This window comes from Perna viridis, chromosome 2 (genome assembly GCF_037379345.1).
Source record: "Perna viridis isolate PV_CMFRI_1.1 ecotype Kerala chromosome 2, ASM3737934v1, whole genome shotgun sequence".
Taxonomy (NCBI): Eukaryota; Metazoa; Mollusca; class Bivalvia; order Mytilida; family Mytilidae; genus Perna; species Perna viridis.
Window position 1 is genome coordinate 45,320,492 of NC_142446.1, and position 26,200 is coordinate 45,346,691.

The 26,200-nt window shown below is 32.8% G+C and overlaps 1 protein-coding gene across 8 annotated transcripts in view; it reads right to left on the reverse strand.

Moving 5' to 3' along the window:
- Positions 1-25,428, reverse strand: part of LOC148625339 (filamin-C-like) — a 68,026-nt gene extending 42,598 nt beyond the window's left edge. For 2 of the 8 annotated variants that reach the window (XM_088568775.1, XM_088568774.1), the window contains exons 1-12: positions 24,837-25,428; positions 17,374-17,563; positions 15,943-16,008; positions 15,316-15,529; positions 12,551-12,650; positions 11,938-12,125; positions 5,731-5,886; positions 5,114-5,242; positions 3,663-3,792; positions 2,931-3,068; positions 2,203-2,376; positions 154-297 (exon numbers count right to left, since the gene is read on the reverse strand). In XM_088568775.1, coding sequence (XP_088424901.1) covers positions 154-297; positions 2,203-2,376; positions 2,931-3,068; positions 3,663-3,792; positions 5,114-5,242; positions 5,731-5,886; positions 11,938-12,125; positions 12,551-12,650; positions 15,316-15,529; positions 15,943-16,008; positions 17,374-17,563; positions 24,837-25,155 — 1,948 coding nt within the window. In that variant the 5' untranslated portion in view covers positions 25,156-25,428. Of the gene's footprint in view, positions 1-153; positions 298-2,202; positions 2,377-2,930; positions 3,069-3,662; positions 3,793-5,113; positions 5,243-5,730; positions 5,887-11,937; positions 12,126-12,550; positions 12,651-15,315; positions 15,530-15,942; positions 16,009-17,373; positions 17,564-23,691; positions 23,790-23,843; positions 23,946-24,836 lie in introns of those variants that run through there. The other 6 variants (XM_088568779.1, XM_088568780.1, XM_088568782.1 and 3 more) reach the window with 5 other exon arrangements.
- Positions 25,429-26,200: the final 772 nt, after the last annotated feature.

The window sequence follows — 26,200 nt, forward strand, 5'->3', positions numbered from 1 at the left end:
ATAAATGATTGACATCTGTTCATTCTTCAGATCCAAGCTTTTCAGCCAAGCTTCCATTGATCATTAGATACAGTTGTCCTGTTTTTCTTGTAGATATTATCTTGAACATGTTGTAATAAAAGCATATGAGAATATTTTGATCAATATACATACCCGTTATTTCAACATCAACCTTTCCTTGTGAGCCTTGAGTATCAACATTAAATATTGCTGTCTTGTTGAGAGGTACGAGACTAAGACCGTCACCAGTGGCTGTAGCCCGACCACTTCCATATATCTCTATGGTGTATGGAGAACCTGCGGTCATCATATAATAAAAGTATTAGTACAAGAATGTTCATGAAATGGGGATGAAACAGTTCTGTCAGTTGGAAGTATAAGTTAGATTTGTTTCAAGATCAAGATCATTTTCAAAACAAGAGGCTCTAAAGGCTAAATCTATCACATTTATATCATATGTTAACATTAAAAAATAGAAATAAAAATACCTTTAAATCATAATGAATAGATTTTGATCAAAAGGAAACAATTGTAGCTGCATGCACAATGTATGTTTCTCCACATATTTTTCTCTACCACTGACTGTGGGTCAAATCATTTTAAAAAATTGCAAAAAACAAAATTCTAAATTCATCTGCAACTTGTCAATGTAAACAATGTACCATATATCAAACATACATTTACTAGCATGACAAAACAATAGGCTCCCAAGAGCCTGAATCGCTCACCTTGTTTAACAGCTTTAAAATGTTGAATACATGCAAAACCTAAAAATGGTCAAACACCTTTCACCAAATTTGCACAGATGATATTTGTCATGATGCTCAACATTTAAACATTAATCATCATTCTACTTATGTTAACTGAATAACATGCTAACAGTGCAAAAAAATCTTTTTAAAAGCAATCAACTGATTTTTCCCAAATTTGCACCAATCATAAATCTTTACATACTTTTACATACATATATATTTTTTTACATTAGTCATCAATCTGCTTTTATTTTCTAAATAATGTCAAAAACTGATAAAAACATAAAAAAATGCCACTGTCGAGGGTCATAATTCAAAGCAGGGTCAACAGATTTTTCGGAAATCGGCAACAAAAATAGATATTGAAATACTGAACATTTTATCAATTTACATTAAACTCAATCTGCTTTCATTTTCTAAATAATAGGCAAAAACTGCCAAAAAAGATAAAAAAGGGTATTAACTCCAAAATCAGTAAAACTGATTCTCTTAAAATTTTCAGGGAGGATAGATCTTTTCAAACCAAAGAGACAATGATGTCTCAGATTTCTTCTATCAGTTATGGTTTTTTGAGATATAATCAAAAAATTATGGTGATACCCAGCAGCTATATTTTTTTGGCAAGGGACCATAATGTCCACAGTTTTGGGAGTAGACATACCAAGGATGATTGTCACCAAGTTTAATCAAATTCGGTTCGGTGGTTTTAAGAGTAAAAGATTTCTAAAGATAAGTTAATGACGGACAACAGACAACAAAAACGGACGCCAAGTGATGAAAAAAGTCCAAGAGCCTTAACTGAACCAAAAAAAAACAGACCAAAACAGAAAAAAACAGACCAAAAAACAATTTGAAACTACATCTATAACTTGACATAGTTAAGCAATATACAGACTATTTACTGCAAAACTGCAAGCATGACGAAAAAAAGTGTCAAAAACTGAATTATTGCATGAATTTTCCAAAGATCATAACTCAACAAAAAATCAACGGACCAGAACAAAATTCAAACTTCATCTGTAACTTGTCATGGTTAAGTAATGTACCAAAAATCAACTGAACATCTGCAAGCATGACGAAAAAAAATGTGGAAAACTGATTTGCCTGACATATAGAAAGAGTGCAAACCTAAAGTCCCTTTACATGAAAGTCGCAGGTATGGGACTTATAAACATAACGACATTGTTTGGATTTTTGGGGCTACACGTCACAACTCTTACTAATTGACAATGAAAGTACATTTATATGTAGGTATAAATATTCGTAGTTTGTTATCATTCTTTGGTTGGACTGATTTAGAATTTGTTTTCATCTAAAAGTTCAAATTTAGAGATAATTTACGGAACCAGAAAAAACACTCATAGTTGATAGTATTTATATTTCACACCTCACTGTAAATTGGTAAAAAAAAAAACAAAAATAGGACCTTTGACGTGAAATAACATCTTACCTTTGACCTCATTATCATTATAGCTGACATGAACTTTGTAGATGCCAGGTTCCTGTGGGGTAAAGTTAATCCTATTAACACCAGGTCTATCTTCACTGACAAATGACGGGACTGCTGAACCTTCGTGGAATATTGCTACTTTAAGATCACCATCTCCTGCACTTGACGCATCAGCTAAAACAGAAATAAAAAATATTTAAAATAAAATGAACGTAATACTGTAAACTTTTGATTTTTCATTTTGTCCTCTTTTTCAACATTTCCTAAAATGACATAAATAATTATACCCTCTGACTTTAGAGGGTAATAAATTTATGTACCTAAAACAACACGTTGAACAACAGAGGTTTCCATACATTCTGGTATAAAAAGTGATATTGGGTCTTGTGTTTCCCTCCAATGAAAACAAAGGGACATAAAACCTTGCCACTAAGTGTGTAAGGGTATAAATAGTACAAAACAGAATAATACTTATCATTCAGTGAATAACAATTACTATTATTATAAACTTCTTCCTGTAAAATGAATCATATAATAGAATCTAGTTGTGGATCCAGAAATTCCTTTAAAAAGGGGGAAGGGGCTAAAATTTCACAGGATACGTCTCTTACATTAAAATAAGATGAAATTAGAATACTAACCATCGAAAAAATGAGATTATTTGACAATACTCTCCAGGAATAAATAGGAGTACCAGAACTCACCACTAAATAAATCAGAATACTCACCATGGAATGACAAATCTGATCCAACTGATCCCCCTTCCAGTCCATATACTCTGACAGATGCTGGATCATAAACTACAACATCATAAGGACTTCCACTAATGTGTTCTCCATCATATAACACTGATAAGTTCCATACGCCTAAAACAGAAGTAAAGCATATCATAGGTTACATACATTTATCTGCTGTTACTTTGGGGATTCCTAAAATATATTGATGGAGGGGGAGGGGGAAATGAAAATTTACTGAAACTTGTTTGAACATAAGGGCATTATTGTTATTCCAACAAAATTCAGTGGATCAAAAAAGCCAGTTTGTATGACCACTTCTTATAGTGTCCTAACTACCTACAAAGTTTCATGAACTTTTAGTAGTTTCCAAAGAGTTGTACTTACAATCTGATTGAGTGGTATATTTTGTAAAATTTTTGGGGTTTAAAGGAGCATTACTCAAACAAAATTCAACAGATTCAAAAGTTCCTGGTCATATGAACAACTACATATTGTGTTCTCACTACCTACAAAGTGTCACGACATTCTGTACAGTAGTTTTTGAGAAGTTGTGCTAACAAAATTTAAAGGCCAGACTGAGGGGCTGGATGAAAATAATTAGTTTCCCCATCTTTGTTGGCAGGGGACATAATTACCAACATCAGTAGATTAGACGTTTATGATATCCTCTCCCCATACCCATCTGTAAACAGCTTTAAAGCTCTATGCTATGATTAAACTTACCAACTTCAGTAGGTGAGAAGTTGATGACATACTGCCCATGCCTATAAACAGCTGTAAGGTTTTGCACCCTACCCCCTGGGGACTGGGCCTCCACTCTAACATCACCTTGTCCTGCTCCAGTAGAGTCCACCTAATAACATTATCTTTTGTAAGTGTCAGTGTAGAAAGTTAATATGATGCATTCTTTCCTGGATGTACAATTTCAAAAAAGCATTGGAAAACGATTTTTTTAATAAGTTTAAAATCTGTTATTTTGTGCAGAACACCCTAAGAAACAATCATGCCAAGTTTAAAACCTGTCAGTCCAGTAGTTTCAGAGGAGAAGATTTTTAAAAATTTGTTCATGACGACGACGACAACGGACGCAAAGTGATGGCATAAGCTCACTTGGCCTTCGGTCAGGTGAGCTAAAAATAAGTGGAAATTCCAAACTGTATGCAGGATTTAACTACACTATTCTTTCAGAAGTACAAACACCACTTTTTAATGTAATAAATTTAAGTTCAGGACTATTAATCTAAACCTTTTAACTACCGTATTTTATTCAAAGAGAAAAAAATAATTCACAACTTCAGGCTAAACATCAATATGCAAATGTTGAAGTGGAAAAACCAAAAACTTTTTCACTATACTTTAAAATAGGTTGTTTTAATCTCAATCCAACAAAATCTTAAACTAGCAATGAACAAAATAATAAGTGATATGAGTATTTTTCATACAGCAAATATTATTAGAATTATTCTAAATCCTTAACTGAAATTTATGTAGTTGACACCATGATATCATTTACAGATATGAAATGTCTGTTTTCAATATGATGAAAGACCTCAGTCTGCTATAGATGTTCTTCCATTTTTTTTATCTAATATGAGCTTCAAAAAGTAGCATTGTGGTTGTCTTGCATGGAGCAAGAACTCCTCATTCTTTCAGAGCACTTGATTTAAACCTCGTTATTTTGCAAGGCTCATGCAGCACTTGTATTTTTTGTATTGCAGGATTGGTTCTTTGTCTGTTGTCTTTTTTAGTGTTCCTGCCTTGTTTTGTCCACTAATGATTAAACTTATATATTTCTACTTCTTTCCATAGACTCATCAACTTACTCGGCATATTTTCAGCCTGGAACAACATGTAAGCCATTCCAGGTAAATCATCAGATTCTAGCAAGTCTGCCCCAGAAGAATGAGAGTCAACCCCAATTCTTCCAAATTTTGAGTTTCCAAGGTCGTGGTTTGTAAAAATAATGGAGGATAACAAGTCTGATACTAACTTCACATGAACTATTATACACCTTAGGCTGAATTAAATTAAAGTGAATAATTAGTCTTTGTATTGGTTATACAAATCAAAGAAAAATCCTAAATACTTCTGTCTCCTTATTTTAAGAGTTGTTTGAGGCCAGAGTCTACTAGTTATCTGTCTTCTCATGCTTCCATATCCAAGGTCACACTCACCTTCAATTCTGTGATGACTCCAACGGGACATGAATCAACTGGAGATAAAGTGATTCTAGATCTGTCTGCCATTGCTTTAAACGTCACTGGGCAACCAAGAATTAATTGCTCATTACAAAAAACACTCAACTGAAAACAACAATGAGAGTGGTATCAATAAAATAAATAAATATATATTGCAAAGACTGAAACTTGTTTTTTAAACAAAATAACAGTTTTAGGTTATCAAAATTGAAGCCTGATTTACTGGGTATATTTCCAAACAGACTCTTACCTCAGCCTCAATAAAGCCTAAACTGAAGCTTACAATGGAGTCTTGTTCTATTACAGGATTATTTATAAAAACATATCTTTTTCACAGTAACAAACCATCTCATTTTTAATATATTAGTATATATATATATATTAGTTCTGAAATGAGTTCTAGCAATGGAAAAACAATTACACCACATCATTTATCATTTAGCAAAATTCTCAGCTACAGATGATCAAACTCATCTCCATTGCATATTCTACTACATGTACTACATGTACTATTTATACTTAGGCATTTTATCATCAATAAGTGAATAGTTGGTGTTATATATCTATATATACAACCAATGATAACCTCTTACCCTGTGAAGTCCAGTCTCCTCTGGGGTGAATAGACCATCACCAACACTGCCAGTCCAATTAAATCTCACTGACGGGGAGGAATCAGGTCCCTTGATCTCAGCTCTAACATCTGATGGGGAAACACTGTCGTCGTCAATTCTAACTGAGAAGTTAGACTGAAAACATAATCCACATTAACTATAATACATGCACATTGGGTATCAATAAGATTCTTAACAGAATGAATATTTAATAGAAAATGTAAACTTGATCAAGAAAGAGTAATTGACCACTGATGAGTAGATCCAGTTTTACAAGTTAAGATCGGATCGCCAATAGGCCATTAATCCAAAGATGAAAAATATAAGGCTTATACTGAATATAACCAGTTTTTTTACAAAGCCAAATGAAACTGAAATGACTAAATAACTGCTAAGCTGAGTAGAAACAACAAGTAAACCATGTCTTGTTATCTCAGCCTTATGGCAATTGACAGAATAATTTTTCACTACAACATAAGAATTCAGTTGCCTTTGGCTTGTATAAAAATTGCTTTGATTGTTAATCTGAAAAAAAAAAGACAAATGTTTATGAGTTTATGATAGGGCATCATGTACAACCAAAATAAAGTCATAAAAGTTATCAAAAATTATTCACTGTAGGTACGGTTTTTTTAAGTTTAATTTGTTTCAAAATTACATAGGCAAAGAAAACATGAATTATGAATGATGCAAAGAACTGAATATAGTCAATGAAAACGTCACAAGATACACACTCTACGAAACAATCAAAATCATTTCACCCATCTAATCTTCAGTGACACGCAAACTGTATTATAACAGAAATACTATTTGTATAATTTTATCTTCTTTACATACAACTAAATTTAATAACCTTATATGTTTTTTTTTATTATTTTCACTTGATGAATTTTATATATATTTTTCCGGCTCAATACCCATTTAAATTGTTTATGTGTAATCGAACTTTATATATCACTTATTGAAATTTTTGTTAGCAAATTGAAATTTCTGCTATACTGATAGACCCTTTTGTGCTAGTGTTGGGGTAGTCGATGAGCATGCGTAGAGCATGCTCAATATACACTTCCGCGAGGAAAATTCTTTTGTTCTACCCAAGCCCTACCTTGTGGAAGTGTATATTGAGCATGCTCAGTCACCAACTTACGACAAAAGAGTCTATTAGACACAATACTCTGCTTTGTCTTTAAAGAAACATATTCAATGACTTAAACAAATGATTTATGAAAATTATAAATTCTACCAGAATCAGGTGGTTCTAATTTTTTTTATTACCAAGTATTGAAAGATTAAGAAGTTAATGGAAGACCCAGACAGGAACATGCCAAATTTTGTATAAAACAAATATTTATCCATTTGAAGATCACATACTCAGGTTTTCAAAAAATATGCCTTGATTTGTTATTTACTGAAATGGCAAGAATGAAACTAATTGCATAGAAAGCACTAAAAACTTTCAAATCAAGGGAAATAACTCTTTGTTCTGGTTTGTTAGGGAACTTTAGAAATAAATTATTAGTCTCCACTTTTAATACAGAAAAATCCCTGTTCTCTTTGACATCATAATGAGATTAAAACAGCACTGGAACAGCAAAACAAATGAGATAAAATATACCATTTACTGCCTTTATCATAGGATCTGCTTGGTTTCTATACAGAAGGTCTCTTATTTAATTAAAAAAATTAATCAGTATTAAAATCATTTCAATGAAATTTTTTTTTAACTGGTCTTTCCACAATGTTATTGTTTTGCATGTATAATATCTAAACAAGATATTATTTGAATATGGAATTATTTGGGAATTTACAAAATGACCAAAAATTTTTTTGTAAAACTAACCCTTACTAAGAGGGTTAGTCATGCAAGCATGGCAAAGGGATAGGGTTTTTTGGATAACAAAAGGCATGGAAACTTACTAACCCCACTTGGTCATGATAGCATGACTAACCCCTTAGTAGGGGTAAGTTTTATAAATATTTTTTTTTACTTTTTTCTTACATCCAAAATAATTCCAAATTCAAATAATACTTTGTTTCTACATGATCTACTATCATACATAACAATCCAGATAGATTTTTTTTTTTGATTTAGCCTAAACCAATTGGGCAAATTGTGAAAAACAAGATTTTTGCTAACTACAATACTTGAAAAATGTACCCAATTTTAAGCTAGGCAATTTAAGACATGAAAAATACTTGCCAAATATCTGTAAATCCCCCAATGACAGAGGAAATGTGTGTGTAACTAGATTATAGTGTACTTGAAAAAAGTTTAAAAAAGAGCAAAAATACAATACATGTTTATGTACATATTTGACCTTCAACTCCATACTCTGTGTTTAATAGTTACTAGTTTATTAGTTTTCACAGACCACATGCAAAAATGAATACAAATTTATTGGAATATGTTGTAATGGGGACTGTTCTTATCTTAGCATGAAGCTAATTAGAACATGCTACATTTCTGACACTACATAATAATACCTGGAAATATTGAACCCTTAACTATCAATACATAAACTAACAACTGTGGAATGAAGCAAATTAAAAATAAGCTCTGGGAAAGATCATCAACTTTCATGAGGTGACTATATCAATACAGGCAGCTAAGTAGATGGTGTTTAAAAAAGCATTTCCAGTTCTATATAAATTTTTTGCTGTGTATTGGCTTGGACAAAAAACAAGACAATGAAGCTAATTTAACTACAAACAGAAAACAGAAATTAGAATTTCTATTATGAATTTTTAAAAATACTCTAGCTGTTACTGATTGACTTCTTGTTACTCATGAAACAGTGTCATACTGATCAGGAATATGCAACACAACAATATCCTACTGTTCATGAGTATGTCACAAAACAGATTCATACTGTTTATGACAATGTCATATTGTTCATAAATATGCCATAAAATAGTGTGACACTGTTTGTGAATATGTCATGAAATAATGTCATACCATTCCTGAATATGCAAAACAATTTGACTTAAAAGCATTTTGGCCTTTCAAAAAGAAGCAAATATAGCCAATTAACTTTCAAGGTCAGACAGAAGAAACACCACTTCATATTGGACGAAAGAAGCTAGTTTATACAGAACAAAAGACTATAGAAACTATTATATATGGGACAAAAGACAAAAGAAGCAAGCAAGATGTTGATCTACTTGATAAATTTTTGTACATATTTCTATAAAATTTATATTTCTACACACATCTACCATTTAATATCAGTATTAATCCTGTTTTTCAAATAAACCACAGAGAATATATATGAAAGAAACTCAATTTTAGAAAATTTAATATACATGACTATAACCAATTTTTATTTTTTTTAAAGCTGTATTCTAATTACTGAACTTAGACAAATAAGCAGAAAAACTAACTAAAAGAAAAATGTATACAGTATACCATTATCTCCAATGTATACAGTATACCAATATCTCCAATGTTTACAGTATACCAATATCTCCAATGTATACCAAAATCTCTAATGTATACAGTATACCGATATCTCAAATGCTTACAGTATACCAATATCTCCGATGCTTACAGTATACCAATATCTCCAATGCTTACAGTATACCAATATCTCCAATGTATACCAAAATCTCTAATGTATACAGTATACCAATATCTCAAATGCTTACAGTATACCAATATCTCCGATGCTTACAGTATACCAATATCTCCAATGCTTACAGTATACCATATACCAATATCTCCAATGCTTACAGTATACCATATACCAATATCTCCAATGCTTACAGTATACCAATATCTCCAATGTATACCAAAATCTCTAATGTATACAGTATACCAATATCTCAAATGCTTACAGTATACCAATATCTCCGATGCTTACAGTATACCAATATCTCCAATGCTTACAGTATACCATATACCAATATCTCCAATGCTTACAGTATACCATTATCTCCAATGTATACCAATATCTCTAATGTATACAGTATACCAATATCTCCTTTCATGTTCATTTTATCATCAATTTCATGTTCATCATCTGAATATAGCTGAAATATTGCTGCTCAGACGTTAAACCCCAACAAACAAACAAACCAATATTTCCAATGTTTACAGTATTCCAATATCTCCAATGTATACAGTATACCAATATCTCAACTGTTTACATCTAAATTACATCAATATATTCTGTCAGGATTTATTTGAAAAACAATGAATTTCACAAGAATCTACAGATGTTATTTCAATTAAATGTTAATTCAATGTTAAAAAGTTAGACACCGTAACATGATACTTACAACCTGTTTTCAGCATATACCAAGTACAAATAAAAATATATGGATAGAAAAATGAATACATGGTTTGCAATTAATGATTAACTTGCTCTTTTGTGTAAGAAATAAATATAGTTTTTTGAGAAATAGCATTAAAAAGCAAAGGGTTGCATTTCATAAAAAATCTCAAATCTCAAATTTTCAATTTCAAGCAATCTGATTGGTTAAAAGGATTTGAGAAAAATCTTTGTTTGAGTTTGGTATGAAGTTTAGAATTTATATAAACTTTATCACTGATTCATTACACTTCAGATCAGGTTATTTTTGTCATTCACTCATCAACAGTGGGCTTATAAAAAAACAAAAATATAAAGCTCCATCTTCAAGCTGACATATCAGGAATCAAAGGTTTAAACTTTATATATATATTAGTATGATATTTTTTTCACCAATCCAAGTTGTTTTAGTTTTTTCCTATTGATAATAACAACTAATTAGTCAGTATAAAAATAAAAAGATCCCTGTTCAGGATCCCTGTGTTGGAAAAAAATCTATTTTTGTTAAACCTAAGATTTACTGACCTCAAATTTGATAAATGTCTTTCTTATCTCTAAAGCTTCATTATGCACAATGGCAAACTAAATTTACATAGTAACTAAGTATGGTTTGAAGGATGGAAGGCTATAAAGCCAAATGCATATGTAATTTTTAGTACAAAGCAGGAGACAAAACTATTTTCTTATGCAACAGTCATTTAACATACATTCTATATTAGTGCTCCTCCCTTTGTAATGAAAGAAAATAAAATTATTGGGGAATTAAAATCTCTAAAGTAAATTTTGTAAGGGAATTCTGCATAAATTCTGTAGTTAACAGCATCTATCCAGCCATTAAATAAGTCTAAGAGTTCTGACATTTGCATTGACATAACACTACCCAATCACAAGAAAGAATAAATGAACAATCATGACCACTCAATATTTATGGCAAACTTTCACCCTAAGAGTCGCCCACTGTGAGGAGAGGAACTGACAGGTTTGACCTGAAATGTAGTGTAACTATACATAATCCAGTAGCCACTGCCTGAATATGCATATTTTTTTCATAAATCACTGTCTTTCCCTTTTTAAATTGACTTCAGTTACATAATCTTAAATAATCTAAATTCAAAAATAAATCAGAAAGTGCTATCTTTGGAGTATATGATAAAATGTCACATAAATGCTCAATACTAGGTACATACTAATGATATTGTGTCATTCATTTCTGTTGATTTTCAAAACTAAGTTACTTATTATAAAAGCTTGTGAAGTGTGCATGTGCTTATATATCAACATTATTCAGTGCAAGATGGGAAATGTGTCTTTTTTAGGGGGGATGCAATAGACATTATGTGACATTTTTTATACATTTACCATTTATTTGAACTGTGAAAATATATGATCAAATGATCCCTTTTCAGTCTTCCTTAAGGAGGTAGACCTAGGGTAAGGGACATAACTTTTGAAATCAGTGATATGTTTGTAGCATATTCAATATTTCACCAAACCCTTTCAAGCTTTCACTTGACACAGAATGAAATCAGTCCAAGTTAATTTAATGCTTACACGAGATTGATGTAAAATGCTTAATACAAATGTTCCAACGATTTATAGGAGTTGTGTCTACCTTCTTAGGAGCCCCTTGTAAACTGTCAATCACAATCAGATAGTAGACCATAGATTTCCGCTGTAAGACACCATTTTTTAAAACCATTTTCACAGCTCTGAGTTAAGTTACATGGTTAAAAACCAAAATTAAGAAATCATTATTTAAAAGCAAATTAAACAAAATCTTTCTGCTTGTAGAAAAATCAATTTTCAATTTTTTGTTGCTTGAGTAAATTTCTTAATTTTAGCTGTGCGATTAATATGCTGACAAATATATGCATACCTCCTTCCCAATGTAAACATTCTTTGGTGGTGAAGACAAAACAACTCGTTCAGCAGGTGTTTTTGTTGGTTTGAAGTTTTTGAAATAAGCAGCATAAGCCATGATACCAATATGGTCTACTTCAGGATCACACATCTCCTTTGCTGTGAGTATTGGATTTACTCCAAGTCTCTGAGCTGCTTCTAAACCTGGAAACATACACATAGAAATAACAATAAATATAGTACTTACGGATAAAGTTACCAGACCACCCTAATCTTTTGAAATGAAAATTCTGAAATTGAAAAAGCCAAAAAGGGCATTTATCTAATTCTGAGAGATCGGAGATTAAAGCCTGTATTCAGTTTTAAAATAACTTAAGCAGAAAACAATGCAAAACGTTAAAATATAAGGAAAAAGTTATTAAGATACTCTCTACAAATTTATTGTTCAAGACACTCCAAATTTTGACAGACCAAAAAAACTATGGAATATCACATAACTTTAAGAATACTTGTAAAGTGAAATGGAAACCCTTAAAGTGGAAAGGATTTGTCCTTCGGTAAAACAAGTAAAAATAATTTGGAACTAAAACAGATGGAATAATAACGTTAAAAAAAAATTGTATATTTACCTTTTTGTATATTTTCTGAGTTGGAACCAGTAAGTGGAGGTGTACTTTCTCCCAGAGATTTTACAAGATTTGACAAGAGATGTCCATCCTGCCAATCGGACTGAAAATTAAAAAGATAACTTTGTTACTGTTAGTTAAAATCATTTCATAATAGTTTTCAACAGCTTCTTTATGAAAAAAAAGAAGAAATGTAGAAGGTTCAAACAAGGGGACATCCTTGGACAAAACAAAGCCTGAAAGACCAGAAAGACAACAGACAAATGACAAGTGACACAACACAAAGGAACTAAAATACACACAGAACAAAACCTGAAACACCAGAAAGACAACAGACAAACAACATGTGACAAAACACAAAGGAACAAAAATACACAGAACAAAACAGGAACAACCCCAATTAATTAAACTAAAGAAACAAAAACAATTAATAGTTTCCTTATTAAAACCTATATATGTTTAAAAACTGTGTGTATTCATATTGGTATCCTTTTTTACAGATTTAAGCTGGCACCAATTGTTGATTCTTATTCATTCCTGGTCATGATTTGGTTCCTACTTGGAACACCCATCAGCCTTCATCTACAACATTCAGTACTCACTGGCCTTCATCTACAACATTCAGTACTCATTGGCCTTCATCTACAACATTCAGTTCTCATATGCCCTCATCTACAATATTCAGTACTCACCTGCTTTCATCTACAACATTTAGTACTCATTTGCCATCATCTACAATATACAGTACTCATCAGCCTTCATCTACAACATTCAGTACTCATTGGCCTTCATCTCCAACATTCAGTTCTCATATGCCCTCATCTACAACATTCAGTACTCACCTGCTTTCATCTACAACATTCAGTACTCATTTGCCTTCATCTACAATATACAGTACTCATCAGCCTTCATCTACAACATTCAGTTCTCATTGGCCTTCATCTACAACATTCAGTACTCACTTGCTTTCATCTACAACATTCAGTACTCATTTACCTTCATCTACAACATACAGTACTCATCAGCCATCATCTACAACATTCAGAACTCATTAGCCTTCATCTACAACACTCAGTGCTCATCAGTCCTCACCTATAACATTCATAACTCAGCCTTCATCTACAACATTCAGAACTCATCAGCCTTCATCTACAACATTCAGAACTCATCAGCCTTCATTTACAACATTCAGTACTCATCAGCCTTCATCTACAATATTCAGTACTAACTGGCCTTCATCTACAATATTCAGTACTCATTGGCCTTCATCTACAACATTCAGTCCTCAATGGCCTTCATCAACAACATTCAGTACTCATTGCCTGGCAACCAACTACAACATTCAGTACTCATCAGCCCTTATCTTCAACATTAAGTTCTCATCAGCTTTCATCTTCAACATTTAATACTCATCAGCATTTATCTTCAACATTCAGTACTCATCAGCATTTATCTTCAACATTCAGTACTCATTAGCTTTCATCTACAACATTCGGTACTCATCAGCCTTCATCTACAACATTCAGTATTCCTTGGCTTTCATCTACAACATTCGGTACTCATCAGCCCTCATCTTCAACATTTAGTACTCATCAGCTTTCATCTACAACATTCAGTACTCATCAGCCATTATCTTCAACATTCAGTACTCATTGGCCTTCATCTTCAACATTCAGTACTCATCAGCTGTCATCTCTTAATAACAAAAGAATTAATTCCACATGGACCAAAAGATCTTCATACATCCCTTTACTCATATGTGTTAAATATAGATGGAGCCTCCAGACGTTTCATATACCATACAGTGGTGGATCCCGAGTTTTAGGTAAAGGGGGGGCCCCCCAAAAATTTTTTTTGACAGGATCACAGGTGAGGATCACAAAGTGATCCAAATTTGCTAGGGGGGTTTAGGGGTATCCCCCTCCTGGAAAATTTTGAAATATTAAAGCTCAAATCCTGCATTCTGAACAATTTGTCAACAACTTTTAAAAATTGCAATTTTCTAAAGGGGGGCCAAGGACCCTCTGCCCCCCTGTATCCACCACTACAATAAGAAATTCTAGAGTCTACCATTTTTTAATGTTTGTCTCCCAGGAGATATAAAACCTCCTGCCTTGGAACTTTCTCTCTCCAAACAGAACACATTTGCTGTTTACCAAAAAAAATTCATAACAAATCTAACTATAACTGTTGAAATACACATAACTAGCAAATAATTTTTCAACATCAACACAGAATTATGTAATTTATTACAGGTATAGTAACAAAAACAAATCACTGATCACATAATAAAAAAGACAGAGACCTGTTTGTTTTGATACATATGTGATTAACAAATAACAAGTGTATACCTATACTTTGACACTTACATGATAGCAATGATTCAATAAAGCATAAAAAATGACTTTAATTAAATATTTGATTAGGCTTGTGACTAAAGAAAGAGAATACTTTATCATTTCATTTCCAACAGAAGAAAAAATACATGTAATGTATTGACTTGTGTGAAAAAAAGAAAACTCTGTGCCATACAACATGATGAAAAGTGTGATGAGACCAGGACTTTATCGTACACTGTTTTTAAACATATCTAGGTTTTAATAAGAAATCTGTTAATTGTTATTAGTTTCTTTAGTTTAATTAATTGGGTTTTTCCTGCTCTGTTCTGTGTGTACTTTAGTTTCTTTGTGTTGTGTCACTTGTTATTGGCCAAATCACTTTATGGTTTAGTACTATCCCTACAACAAATTCATCTTTCAGGTACTCACAGTAAAATTATTACAGGATCCATACTGTAGAAGGTTCTGGACTATTTTCAGAGTTGCATGATACCCTGGTGAATCTATCTTCATAAAGTATGACAGGTATGTCATCCCTGACAGTTCATCAAGGTCGGGTGAGGTCAAATCTTCTGGTCTTACTACCAATGGAATGTCAAAGTTGTCTTTAGCTAGTTGCATTCCACTACGGCAGTTATCCAATCTGAAAATATTCATGAGAAATTTGTCTAATTTCTACAAACAGAAGGATTTGAGATTATATTACACAAGCAAAACAAACTGACAGAAAGTTCATTTAAAGTACACTTCTTGCAAAATTCATACAGTTCTTGAAAGTGTATGAGCATGCAACTCATTAGTGTTTCTAGAAAAGCAGATGACACTTACCCTACCAGTGCACCAGGTCCATACTCCCAGTTTTTAGTTGTCCAGGTTGCTCATTTATATTTTAATTACTGTTTGTCCTCTTGTAATTAATTTGTATCATTTACAGTGTTTTGTCAGTTTTTTTTTTGTCTAGTCTTTGTTCACAGATTATGAATATCATATTCCAAGTTCTCAATCCATGAAATTTGATAAGTTGAATTTTTAATGTACTTCCGAATCAAAACTTACGCACTACTCCTGCTCATGTGTCTCCAGTCAGAGCTAAGTCCTGGTCTACAGAAATCTATCAGGGCACTGAATTAGAAGACAAGTATAAAACATAAATATATACATTGATTGTAATATAATGTCCATTGGAAGATATCAAGGGATAATCCATGATGTCATGTTAACAATTGGCGTACATAGAAGTAAAGGTTAAGCAAAGCAATGCAAGAACATTTTTGGGGTAGATTTGTGAAAAAAAATTATGCAAGCAAAATAATTCATTTCACAATTTTGGGGGTACATATGCCAAACAAATCCATCTCTGGTAATTACATGCAAGAAGACAAGCACGATTAAGGTTAGGCCAAGAAAAGTGGATCCTGTCTCATACTAGACCAATACTCAGCAGTTTTTCACATATTTGTTCATGACAACACAATTTTACCAACATAACATACAAGATGCGTGAGCTTTATATAACTGCTCACTGAGCTGCCAATGAAAACAAAATACTGCTGGACCGAATAAATGTCTGGTAAGAATGCCTTTGGTCTGGCAGAAATTTTTGATTTTTTTAGTTGGTCAATTAGGAGAAAAGTACAAACTTTTACATTCAGTCCAGTAGACTCTGAACCAATTTCGCGTACACTGAGCTGCATCTTGCTCTTTCAAAAAACAAATTGTGATACACCAAATATCGGGTATCTAAGAAATGCAGCTGCAAAGAAAATTTTGCCCGAAAATGATGCATTTACTGAAATATTTGAAAATTCAGGTCATAATAGTATACAGGAAGTACATGTAGACATGCCACATACATGAAACTGATAAGCACAGTATAGGAATCCTAATTGAAGTTACATACAGTATATCAAGAGGCCATGTATTGCAGTATGCCAGAAAAAGCATCTCCTAACTGTTCAACCTATGTCTTGGGAAAGAGCAATAAGTTTACCAGCTCAATATGTTAAAGATCTAACATGTCATATGAACCGATTCAAATCAGTGGACACACACTTTTGAATCTGAAAATTTTATGCAAACAGGCCTCTTAAAATGAATGTCTTGTTCTTCAATGAAGCTTGAACATTCATTGTTTAAAAAAAAATTAATAAATAAATGTGTTACTAAAAATATTTTGCTCTAGATACTCTTTAATCAAATCAAACTTGTAACTTTAAATATCATCTCTATGACATAGGAGAAAATTGGGTTGGGCTATACTTTCATTTATTACAATCAATCAAAACATGTATAATAAATTGACGTAATACACTTACGGGAATTGAAACACTAATGAACCGACTCAGCTGTTAAGTGCTAGACTCAATTTTTGTAATCTACTTCACGGAACAAGGAACAAAAAGGAGTTAACATACAAAATGTATGCAACATCCAAAATATAAAAAAAAAAACAGCAAACACTTCAAAGTTTACAATACTAAAACCTACTGTAAAGCTATCCCATCATTCCAATCTGTTGTAAAGTTTGAGATGCCACACTCTGGTATAACAGCTTGTATCCAAGCCAACATTAATTTCTTTGTAGGAAATTTGGTCTTTCCTATCTGGTACCGTAGTATAAGATGCCATACCAAACCAAGGATTAGTTTCAGGTTACCAGTCACAATATCATCACTTCCTGCAAAAAAAAAGTTTCCATTGTTAGAGTTAACAAAAGACTATCTTAGAAAATCTTTATTATATAATTAAGGTCTCATTTATGGGGGAAAATAGAAAAACGAGGAAAGTGGGATAACAAAAGCAGTATAATGCTAGTCAAAAACACAAGAAATCACTTCATTTCTATAGCCTTCACTGTGGAGAACGAATGTAGGGTAAGGTGTTTTTTGGCCCTATTGCAAAAGTTAATTAACCTGCAATCATACCAGAACATGAAAATCCATCTACAAAACAGACAAATTACAAGGAGAAATACAACAACCACCATGACTAGGGATAGATGTGTATGAATTTAGGTAATATATTCAGCAATTAAAGATAATTAAACATCCAATAGGAGACTGCAGCACCGTGAAATTTTTCTGCATGTATGTTTCTAAGACGTAACATGCAATGCATACCCTGGTGTATTTGTTATGGCAATTTTTCTTCAAGTTGAGATATCAATTTATTGGTATCAAGTCTCCTACTTTTGGCAGGAGGTTGCCAATATTTCATAGAAAAATCAACAATCTTCCGATTACATGTCCGTGACAAATCAGGAGCTTTAGCTGCAATCACAACTTCTTTAAAAAAAAAAAATTGATTTTGAACCTATGATATGAACTTTCATTGTAATAAAGGGAAACATTGTGTGTCATATCAAGGGAGGAGATGTCACAAAATATTATCACAGTGAAATTGAATTTAATTTCAAAAAAGGTCTAATGCTAACAATAACACGTAACACGAAACCATAACCTCAGCAAATCTGCCAATAACACGTAACACGAAACCATAACCTCAGCAAATCTGCCAATAACACGTAACACGAAACCATAACCTCAGCAAATCTGCCAAATAATACATAACACGAAACCATAACCTCAGCAAATCTGCCAAATAATACATAACACGAAACCATAACCTCAGCAAATCTGCCAAATAATACAGAACACGAAACCATAACCTCAGCAAATCTGCCAATAATTGAGAGAGGGAGATGTCTCACTTAAATCTTTTTAGGTTAACATCTACATGTCAATCTCATGTCCATTTCACCAGGCTATGAATAACTCTTAAGTAAACCCATCCTAAATGCTGCATAAACCTGCCATAAATTTCAAGAATCTTAAAATTTTAGGAAAAGGTGAAAAGTATCATGAATTTACCATTTGAAGTCAAATCTAAATTTTGTGAAGAATTCAAAAGCACTTAAAAGCAACAGTTTGGTCCTAATGAAGGTCTGCTGTTGTATGAAGCTGACTTTTTTTAAGATTATCATCAGTAATTTATACAGTAGCTTAATACAATAAGATTCCTGAGTTTTCAGTACATAAATTTGTTTTCAGCAGGCATTCTCCCATCTTAATTCTGAACATGAAAGTACATGTATAAATATCCAAACAAAATAGTATATCTTTTATTTCATGATGAATCATTTCCAACCTCTTGATTTTCACCTAGGAACTACAATGATAGTACAATAATCTATACAATACACTGTTAAAATAAATGTATTCTAAACACTTTCTTTTTGTCATGAGGTCTGACATGACTGTGGGTAGGAACCCAACAATTGACAAGGTTTTCAGGATTTTAAAGGATTTCTGCTAACTTCATGCTCATCATATCGGAAATAGAAAGACTCATCCATGACTAACTAAGTCATGCAAAGACCAGATGGATAGTTACTTAGTTTAAACTATCATTTACATTAATAAAACATCACAATCAAACTGTTAGCTTAAGTCCTTAGTTCTTATATAATGCTACATGTATCTGAAAATGCAATCAATTGATCCCATTTGATCATGTAAGATAAACACCACTATCCCTCCTATACACAGTCACTAAGCTAGAAAAACTTTATACCCCCACTTCCCCATTTAATAACGTGCACCTTTTGACCTCCAAATTGAATTGGTTCAAAATCTAAAATAGGAGGTGAACAATTGGAACATGTAATAGAGATTCTGTGAAAGTTTCATTAAATTCAATTCAGTAGTGCAGGAGGAGTGGTGTAAGAGGAGTAACGGATAAGAGATGGTACCCCTCTGCATAACAGAAGAAAGGAAGGAAAGAAGAAAGGAAGTATGGATGGAAAGACCAATACCCCTATCACTATTACCCCCATTCAAAGTAGGGGTATAAATAAACAATGCTGTTTTATTTTCTTTAGTCCATGAATTTTTTTAACAAAAAGGATTTCAAAAAAATCTACCTTCACTTTTCCCATATAGGGGTCATAAAATAACACAGCAAAGAACTTTTTGGAGTTATGTTTTTTTATATTGTCATTTTTTTTATAGAGAGCAACACCTTTAGCATTCTAATACATATCCAATGTTCCATGCTTAAAAGTTTTTCATCTTCATGCATTTTCCTTTTATATATGTATACTCTTTGATGGGAGGGGATGTTGCAAAAGAGGGAGCCCCAAATTATAAAAATTAACAGTTTTGTGTAAACTTAATTTTGAACAAAACCTCTTACGGGTATTCACCTATATTTCACTGTAAAATTACCCTCAGGCTGTCAAAAATACCAGCTCATGAACATTATAAAAATTTAGTAGGGATTCAAAATTAGTGGTGGTCCAAGGTCTATAATCCTCAATTTCTAAGGCCAAAAAAAAATAAGTCTCATTTCCTGCTACCATAAGAAAAAAATAGGGTAGGTAAGTAGGATAATTGTTTTATTTTTTAAAAACATTTTCATATGAGTTAGTGGGGATACAATTTAGATTTTAACAGTGCTTGAGCCAAAATGGCCATAAGATGTTTAGGGTAGATACAAAAACATGGGTAGGGTATCAGGAAACAAACATATTACATCTTTAAGCCTAACCTAGGACTTTTGACATTACATTTACCTAGGTCTTGGATCTTCAATCATTTTCATTGACACTTATTGAGGACTTTTGGTTTTCCCTCAAATGGGCAATCAATTTAAAACTTGGAAAGGTCCAGGACCTTTCAAAGTAAATTTGAACCCCTACTTCGTCTCTCTTACTACAATCCTCACTTCCCATGCGTCGATGTTTTACTTAATGCAGGAAGGATTACATGTATTTATAATTTTTACCCAACTCTGACACTTTAATACAATATCTAACTCTCACATTGTTCACATGATTGAATAGAAGAATATAATACAATTAAACTAAAGCTTCACTGATCATCACCTCTCATTCATCTTTAATCAAAAGGCGGTTTAAAGCCGTGATTTATCGTGACAGCCCATGTTCTAAACTATTCCACAAATTTACATGTAGTGTGAACCTGAATACAAGAAAACTTGTCAAACCTGAACACTGAATAATCTGAACATCTGTCTAAACCAGACAATTTAGTAAACTGAGCACCTGTCTAAACCAGACACTTTGGTAAACTGAATACTTGTCTAAACTGGACACTTCAGTAAACTGAACACCTGTCTAAACCAGACATTATGGTAAACTGAACACCTGTCTAAACCACACTTAGATAAACTGAACACCTGTCTAAACCAGACATTTTGGTAACTGAACACCTGTCTAAACCAGACACTTTGGTAAACTGAACACCTGTCTAAACCAGACACTTTGGTAACTGAATACCCGTCTAAATCAGACACTTTGATGACCTTAACACCTGTCTAAACAGATCCAAAAAAGAGTTTGGTTTAGACAGGAATAAGTTACTGACAAATTTTCAAGTAGACTTCATTACAAACTTAGGTAATAAAAATGCATTAAAACACTTAAACTTTTTGTTTATCTTTTAGGAGAAAAATGATAGTACTGTACATAGTGTGCCATGATATAAATTTAAATTGAAACCATTAATTGAAGACAGTTTTGATTATAACAAGAACTCTACATCACAACAATATCAAACATACAAAACTTCTAAATTGGATATCCTTCCCTTACAAGCATCTGGAAATAGTTACACCTCTTAATATACATCTTTATATGATGCCAAACCTTTGGATAGTTTTATTACATTCCATTGAAGGGAGTTGAATGTACAAGGTACAACATCAGGACAGATGGATAGACCAGAAGATTCTTGTACATGTACAAGTATACCCTAACTTTGTTTGCAGTGGCTAAAATTGGATTTTATATACAATGTAGCAGTGTGTGAAACCTTTTTTTTCTCACTGAATCAGCAAGTAACTTTCCACTTTAACTTGCCAAAATAAAATGTCACTAGCCACCTTAATTTTAGTACCACCCTTATAGTGAACATAAAGTACCAGTTTGGCAGAAATGTTTTGGTAGGTAAAAAAATAAATGAAACTGTCTTGTCCAGGATCATTAAAATGCTAGTCATTAAACTATCACTTGCCATCCAAGTGCTCAATATATTGCAAAAGCCAAAAAGAATTTTTATTTGCCATTGTCAATTTTGCCACAGGATTTCACACACTTAATACAACAAATAGAGAGACTGATCCCAATAATGCTGTCTGTGGTATAATGAAGGGATTTTAGTACCTGATTATTAATTGTTTTTTCAGCAGATGGTAGGTTAAACTGGGTTTGTATGTCAAGGGTTCAGATATCAACCAATAAAGTTTAAATTGACTATTTAATTGCCATTTTATGTGCAATTTGGAGTAATGAAAGTTGCTTGATATTTGAGGATTTTAAATTCTAGTAATTTAAAAAATAATTTGATTTGCATGCCTATATGTGATTTCAAAGCTTTTCAAAAATGTATTAAATTAAAACACCCTAAACAGTTACAATTTTATAAATACAATGTAACTTTCAAAACCCACATCAGTGTTATTCAAAAAAAGAAACCCTACAACTCCAATAGAATTGATATACATTACTATTTGCCGGCAGGTTCAACAAAATGTTTGACTTAGGATGTATACGTGAAATCAATGGTATATGTCTGCATAAAGGTGTTTTCAATTTCATCCATTAGTCATAACATATTCACACCCTAACATCAATATACAAATTTGTTACTATGTTTTATCTACCACCCTCATTTTTTATAATAGATCAAAATCAGAAAATTATGTAATTGGTTAGAAATTTCTATTTGGTAACACCTATATTTTAAGTATCCTAAAAATGTTAAAATGGCAAAAAAGAAAAGAAATGAAATATATTTACTGAACCTCAAATATACAGGAAAACCACTTAAAATTTCAATTTCATCTATGTAATTTCTAAAACACTTAGCATTTCTACTGGTACTTCAAAGGGCATTGATTCATAGAAGGTAGACCCAGCATACCTCTTAAATTGGGAGAGAGAAAAATATTTTGCATAAAATCTTGTTTAGAATATACCACTAGCATATTTATTGAGTCAAATCACCTTTTTGAATAACCAATGAAACCCATTTTTTGATATTTCGATGCAGAAGAGAGTGAGACCAAATGCACAAATGCCAAAGATATTATGCCTATTGAACAGCAAAATGCATAATCTATTATTACCTTCAGGTACTATCACAGGGGGTTACTTCTATTAGAATTATGTATATCAAGTCATTCACTGGGTTACTTTTGAACAATGGATGTCACTGACAGGGTATGATTTTCCAAATTTCAGGGTCATGAACAGGTTCTGCTTTGACCACCAAATCAGCACATTAATACCCATTTTGTGGTGGAGTAACCCCTTGGGATTACTGCAGGATGAAGTTAGATTCTCATGGACATGCATTATACTACAGTATACATGTCATGTCAATACCTGACCTTGACAACTGCATCCCTGTACCACAGGCAATTATTACTATTGATGGTTTGTTACTATAGAATAAGAATATAGTGGCCAGTCTATTCATATTTAAATGGACAGATAGAATATCTAACATTGAACTCGCAGACCAAACTCAAATATTAGCAACACCAACATAGAAATAAAGAAAAGGAGTGGGAAATATACAGGGCGGACAGCAGCTGGCAGAAGGTAATCGGAACGACCAAAGGGTACATGGAGAAGGATGTTAAAAGGGGGAAGTGAAAGCAAATGGAATCAGTAGGAGTGAAATGGAAAGGATAGCAAAAAAACAGAGCTGAATGGAGAACCCTAGCCGACGCCTTATGTGCATAACACAAAGAGGATATGATGATGATGATGACAGTTACCTTGGCTTTATTTGATAGTAACTGGCCATTGTCATTGACAGAAAAAAGTGCCTGTGCCCAACAAACTAGAAGTGAAAATGCACTAAATGAACTTTAGAAATGCTAATGGGGATTTTTTCCAAGCAATAAAATGTTTTACTAAAGAGACGTACACCGGGAACACTAACTGTCATTTTAAATCCCCCATCGCAGTCAGCCATTGAGGGAGAAAACACTGCTGGGGACCGAAACTATTCAAAGCTCAGAGGCCCATGGAGAGATTCAAGGACTGGGGAAAGTAACATACAAAATAACTTGATATCGGTGTTAGAGTTAATTATAGGCTGAATATTTTTTTTGGAAAATGGGGGTTTCAGAAGTGTTCCGGAACCAACAGAGGGATTTGAAAAAAATGTTTATGTGTTGCCGGGACTTTATATTACTATCATAAAGTACAGGTAAAGAACCTGTTTTGTTGTAATATATATTATTTCATTTCATTTTGTCCTTTGTTTTGTTTTGTTTTGTTTTGTTTGTTCTGGTTGCTTTTTAATGAGATTGGGTCTCTCTGGTGGACAACAACAAGTTTTTTTTTATTTATTTTTAATGTTTTTTTTTTAAGATCAATAAGACCAGGGGCTTTATATTACAAATCTAATGTATACTCCCTGACCCTAGGAGCTTGCTCCCATTATCAAATAAGCAGTCCGACAAGTATATAAAACGAATTATATTCAAGTGTTATATACTAGTCAGGCTGCATATTTGATAGTGGGAGCAAGTCCTGTGCCAAGCACTGTGATAAGACTGACAAAACTGAGTAACGCAACCACCTGAACATCGCTTGATATATCAACAAAAGTAATATAATAACATCCATATCTTTGGTACAAATAAGGGATATAGTCTGGTATATGTTTCAATGACTCCTTTGAACTGTTGCCCCCATGAGGAACAAAGATACAAGTCACAGAAAGGTAGTCATGCATTGAACCATAGAGTTCTCATTACGCCTCCACTTCTAAAAATCCAAAACATGACCCTTTATCAATATTTCATCCATCAGGAATCAACCTGGTTAAAATAATTTCATACGTTGCCGAGTAAGGGATATTTTGAAGATAGACAGTGAAAGGAAATAAATTATAAAAACCCAAACAACTTACCTATGTTCACTAATCTTACGTTGTCGTTTGCAATCGCGTTCAGTGCCTTAGTAACATTTTCCAGATTCTGGTGGGGATTGTGTGGCTTCTTTATGATTCTTCCAATCTTTCTTCCTTGGAGAGCTTCGACCAAATAGCATAATCTAACTCCATCACTAAAATCCGTCTGAAGATCCTCAAGAAGTTCATTATTGTATATCCTCAGTTGCTCATTTACCCAATTTGTAAAGGTGTTTTGTTGAATTAAAATCCATCGATCTGTCTCTCCTCTGGTACTCATAGCTGCATAGCCTTCTCTGCTTAAGGCTCGAGATGACATTTTATATCTTTTACAAAATAATACACAAAGATGAAACAACCACACCTATCCTACGGTACAATAGTTACGTTTTTTACCTGCAGCGACAGGTAATGTAGTAAATAAATTCTTACGACTTCAAAGGAAAATTGTTTGTTTCACCTGTCAGCTTGTCCTTTTCCCAGTGTGTTGTTTTTGCTGGGAATTCTGGTTCCAATACGACAGATATTCCGGCCCACAAACCGGTTTGCAGGAAAGGAGAGAATACACCTTTTAAAATTCGCCCTCTAGTGGGCAGGTAAACTTTAAATAGATCTTTTCATTCATAATTTCAACACATGAGTGATTTTTAATATCAACAAATGGACAGGTGTAACAAGAAAATACTGATAAAACAATCAATTATTAATTGTCGTTTCTAGAAGCAATTGCCATGTTAGGAATTGGTTGCTACGGATCATTGAATTATTAATTAATTACCTATTTGAGCATTGATTAGACGAAGTTGGACCAATCAGACCATGATCATTCCTATTGAAGGTTATTTTATATGCCACTGGATAGCCTTTCATTCAAAATGTAAAAATGTTCCGGTAACATACGGGTAAGGCAATGCTGAAAATAAAGCATTGAAGAAGAAGAGTTAAGTAATAATGAAACTCTGGGATTAAATATTACTAATAATGTATTATTAGTCCCAGTAAAAATGAATACAATGTGTAATTCTTAATATTAGATTTCTCTTTTACTCTTGTATCTCAATTTTACATGCATTCTTAGAGCTAATTCTCTTATTCCTATTTTATCACGACGAGTGTCTTAAAACATCAACGTCTTACTTCCATGCACTCCAAGAGAATTGCGTCATGGGAACTCACCAAAGTCACGTTACTGAGCAAACATGAACTAGATACTACTGTATTATAAGATCTCTAACAGAATGCATAAATGTTAATTGATAGTATCAGTTAAATGAATAAATTTTAGTTATATGAAACAAAAACATTCTAAATATCCCGTATTTGTCCCCCGCCACAAAGCGATGTAGGCGCTCGTCCGTCCATAA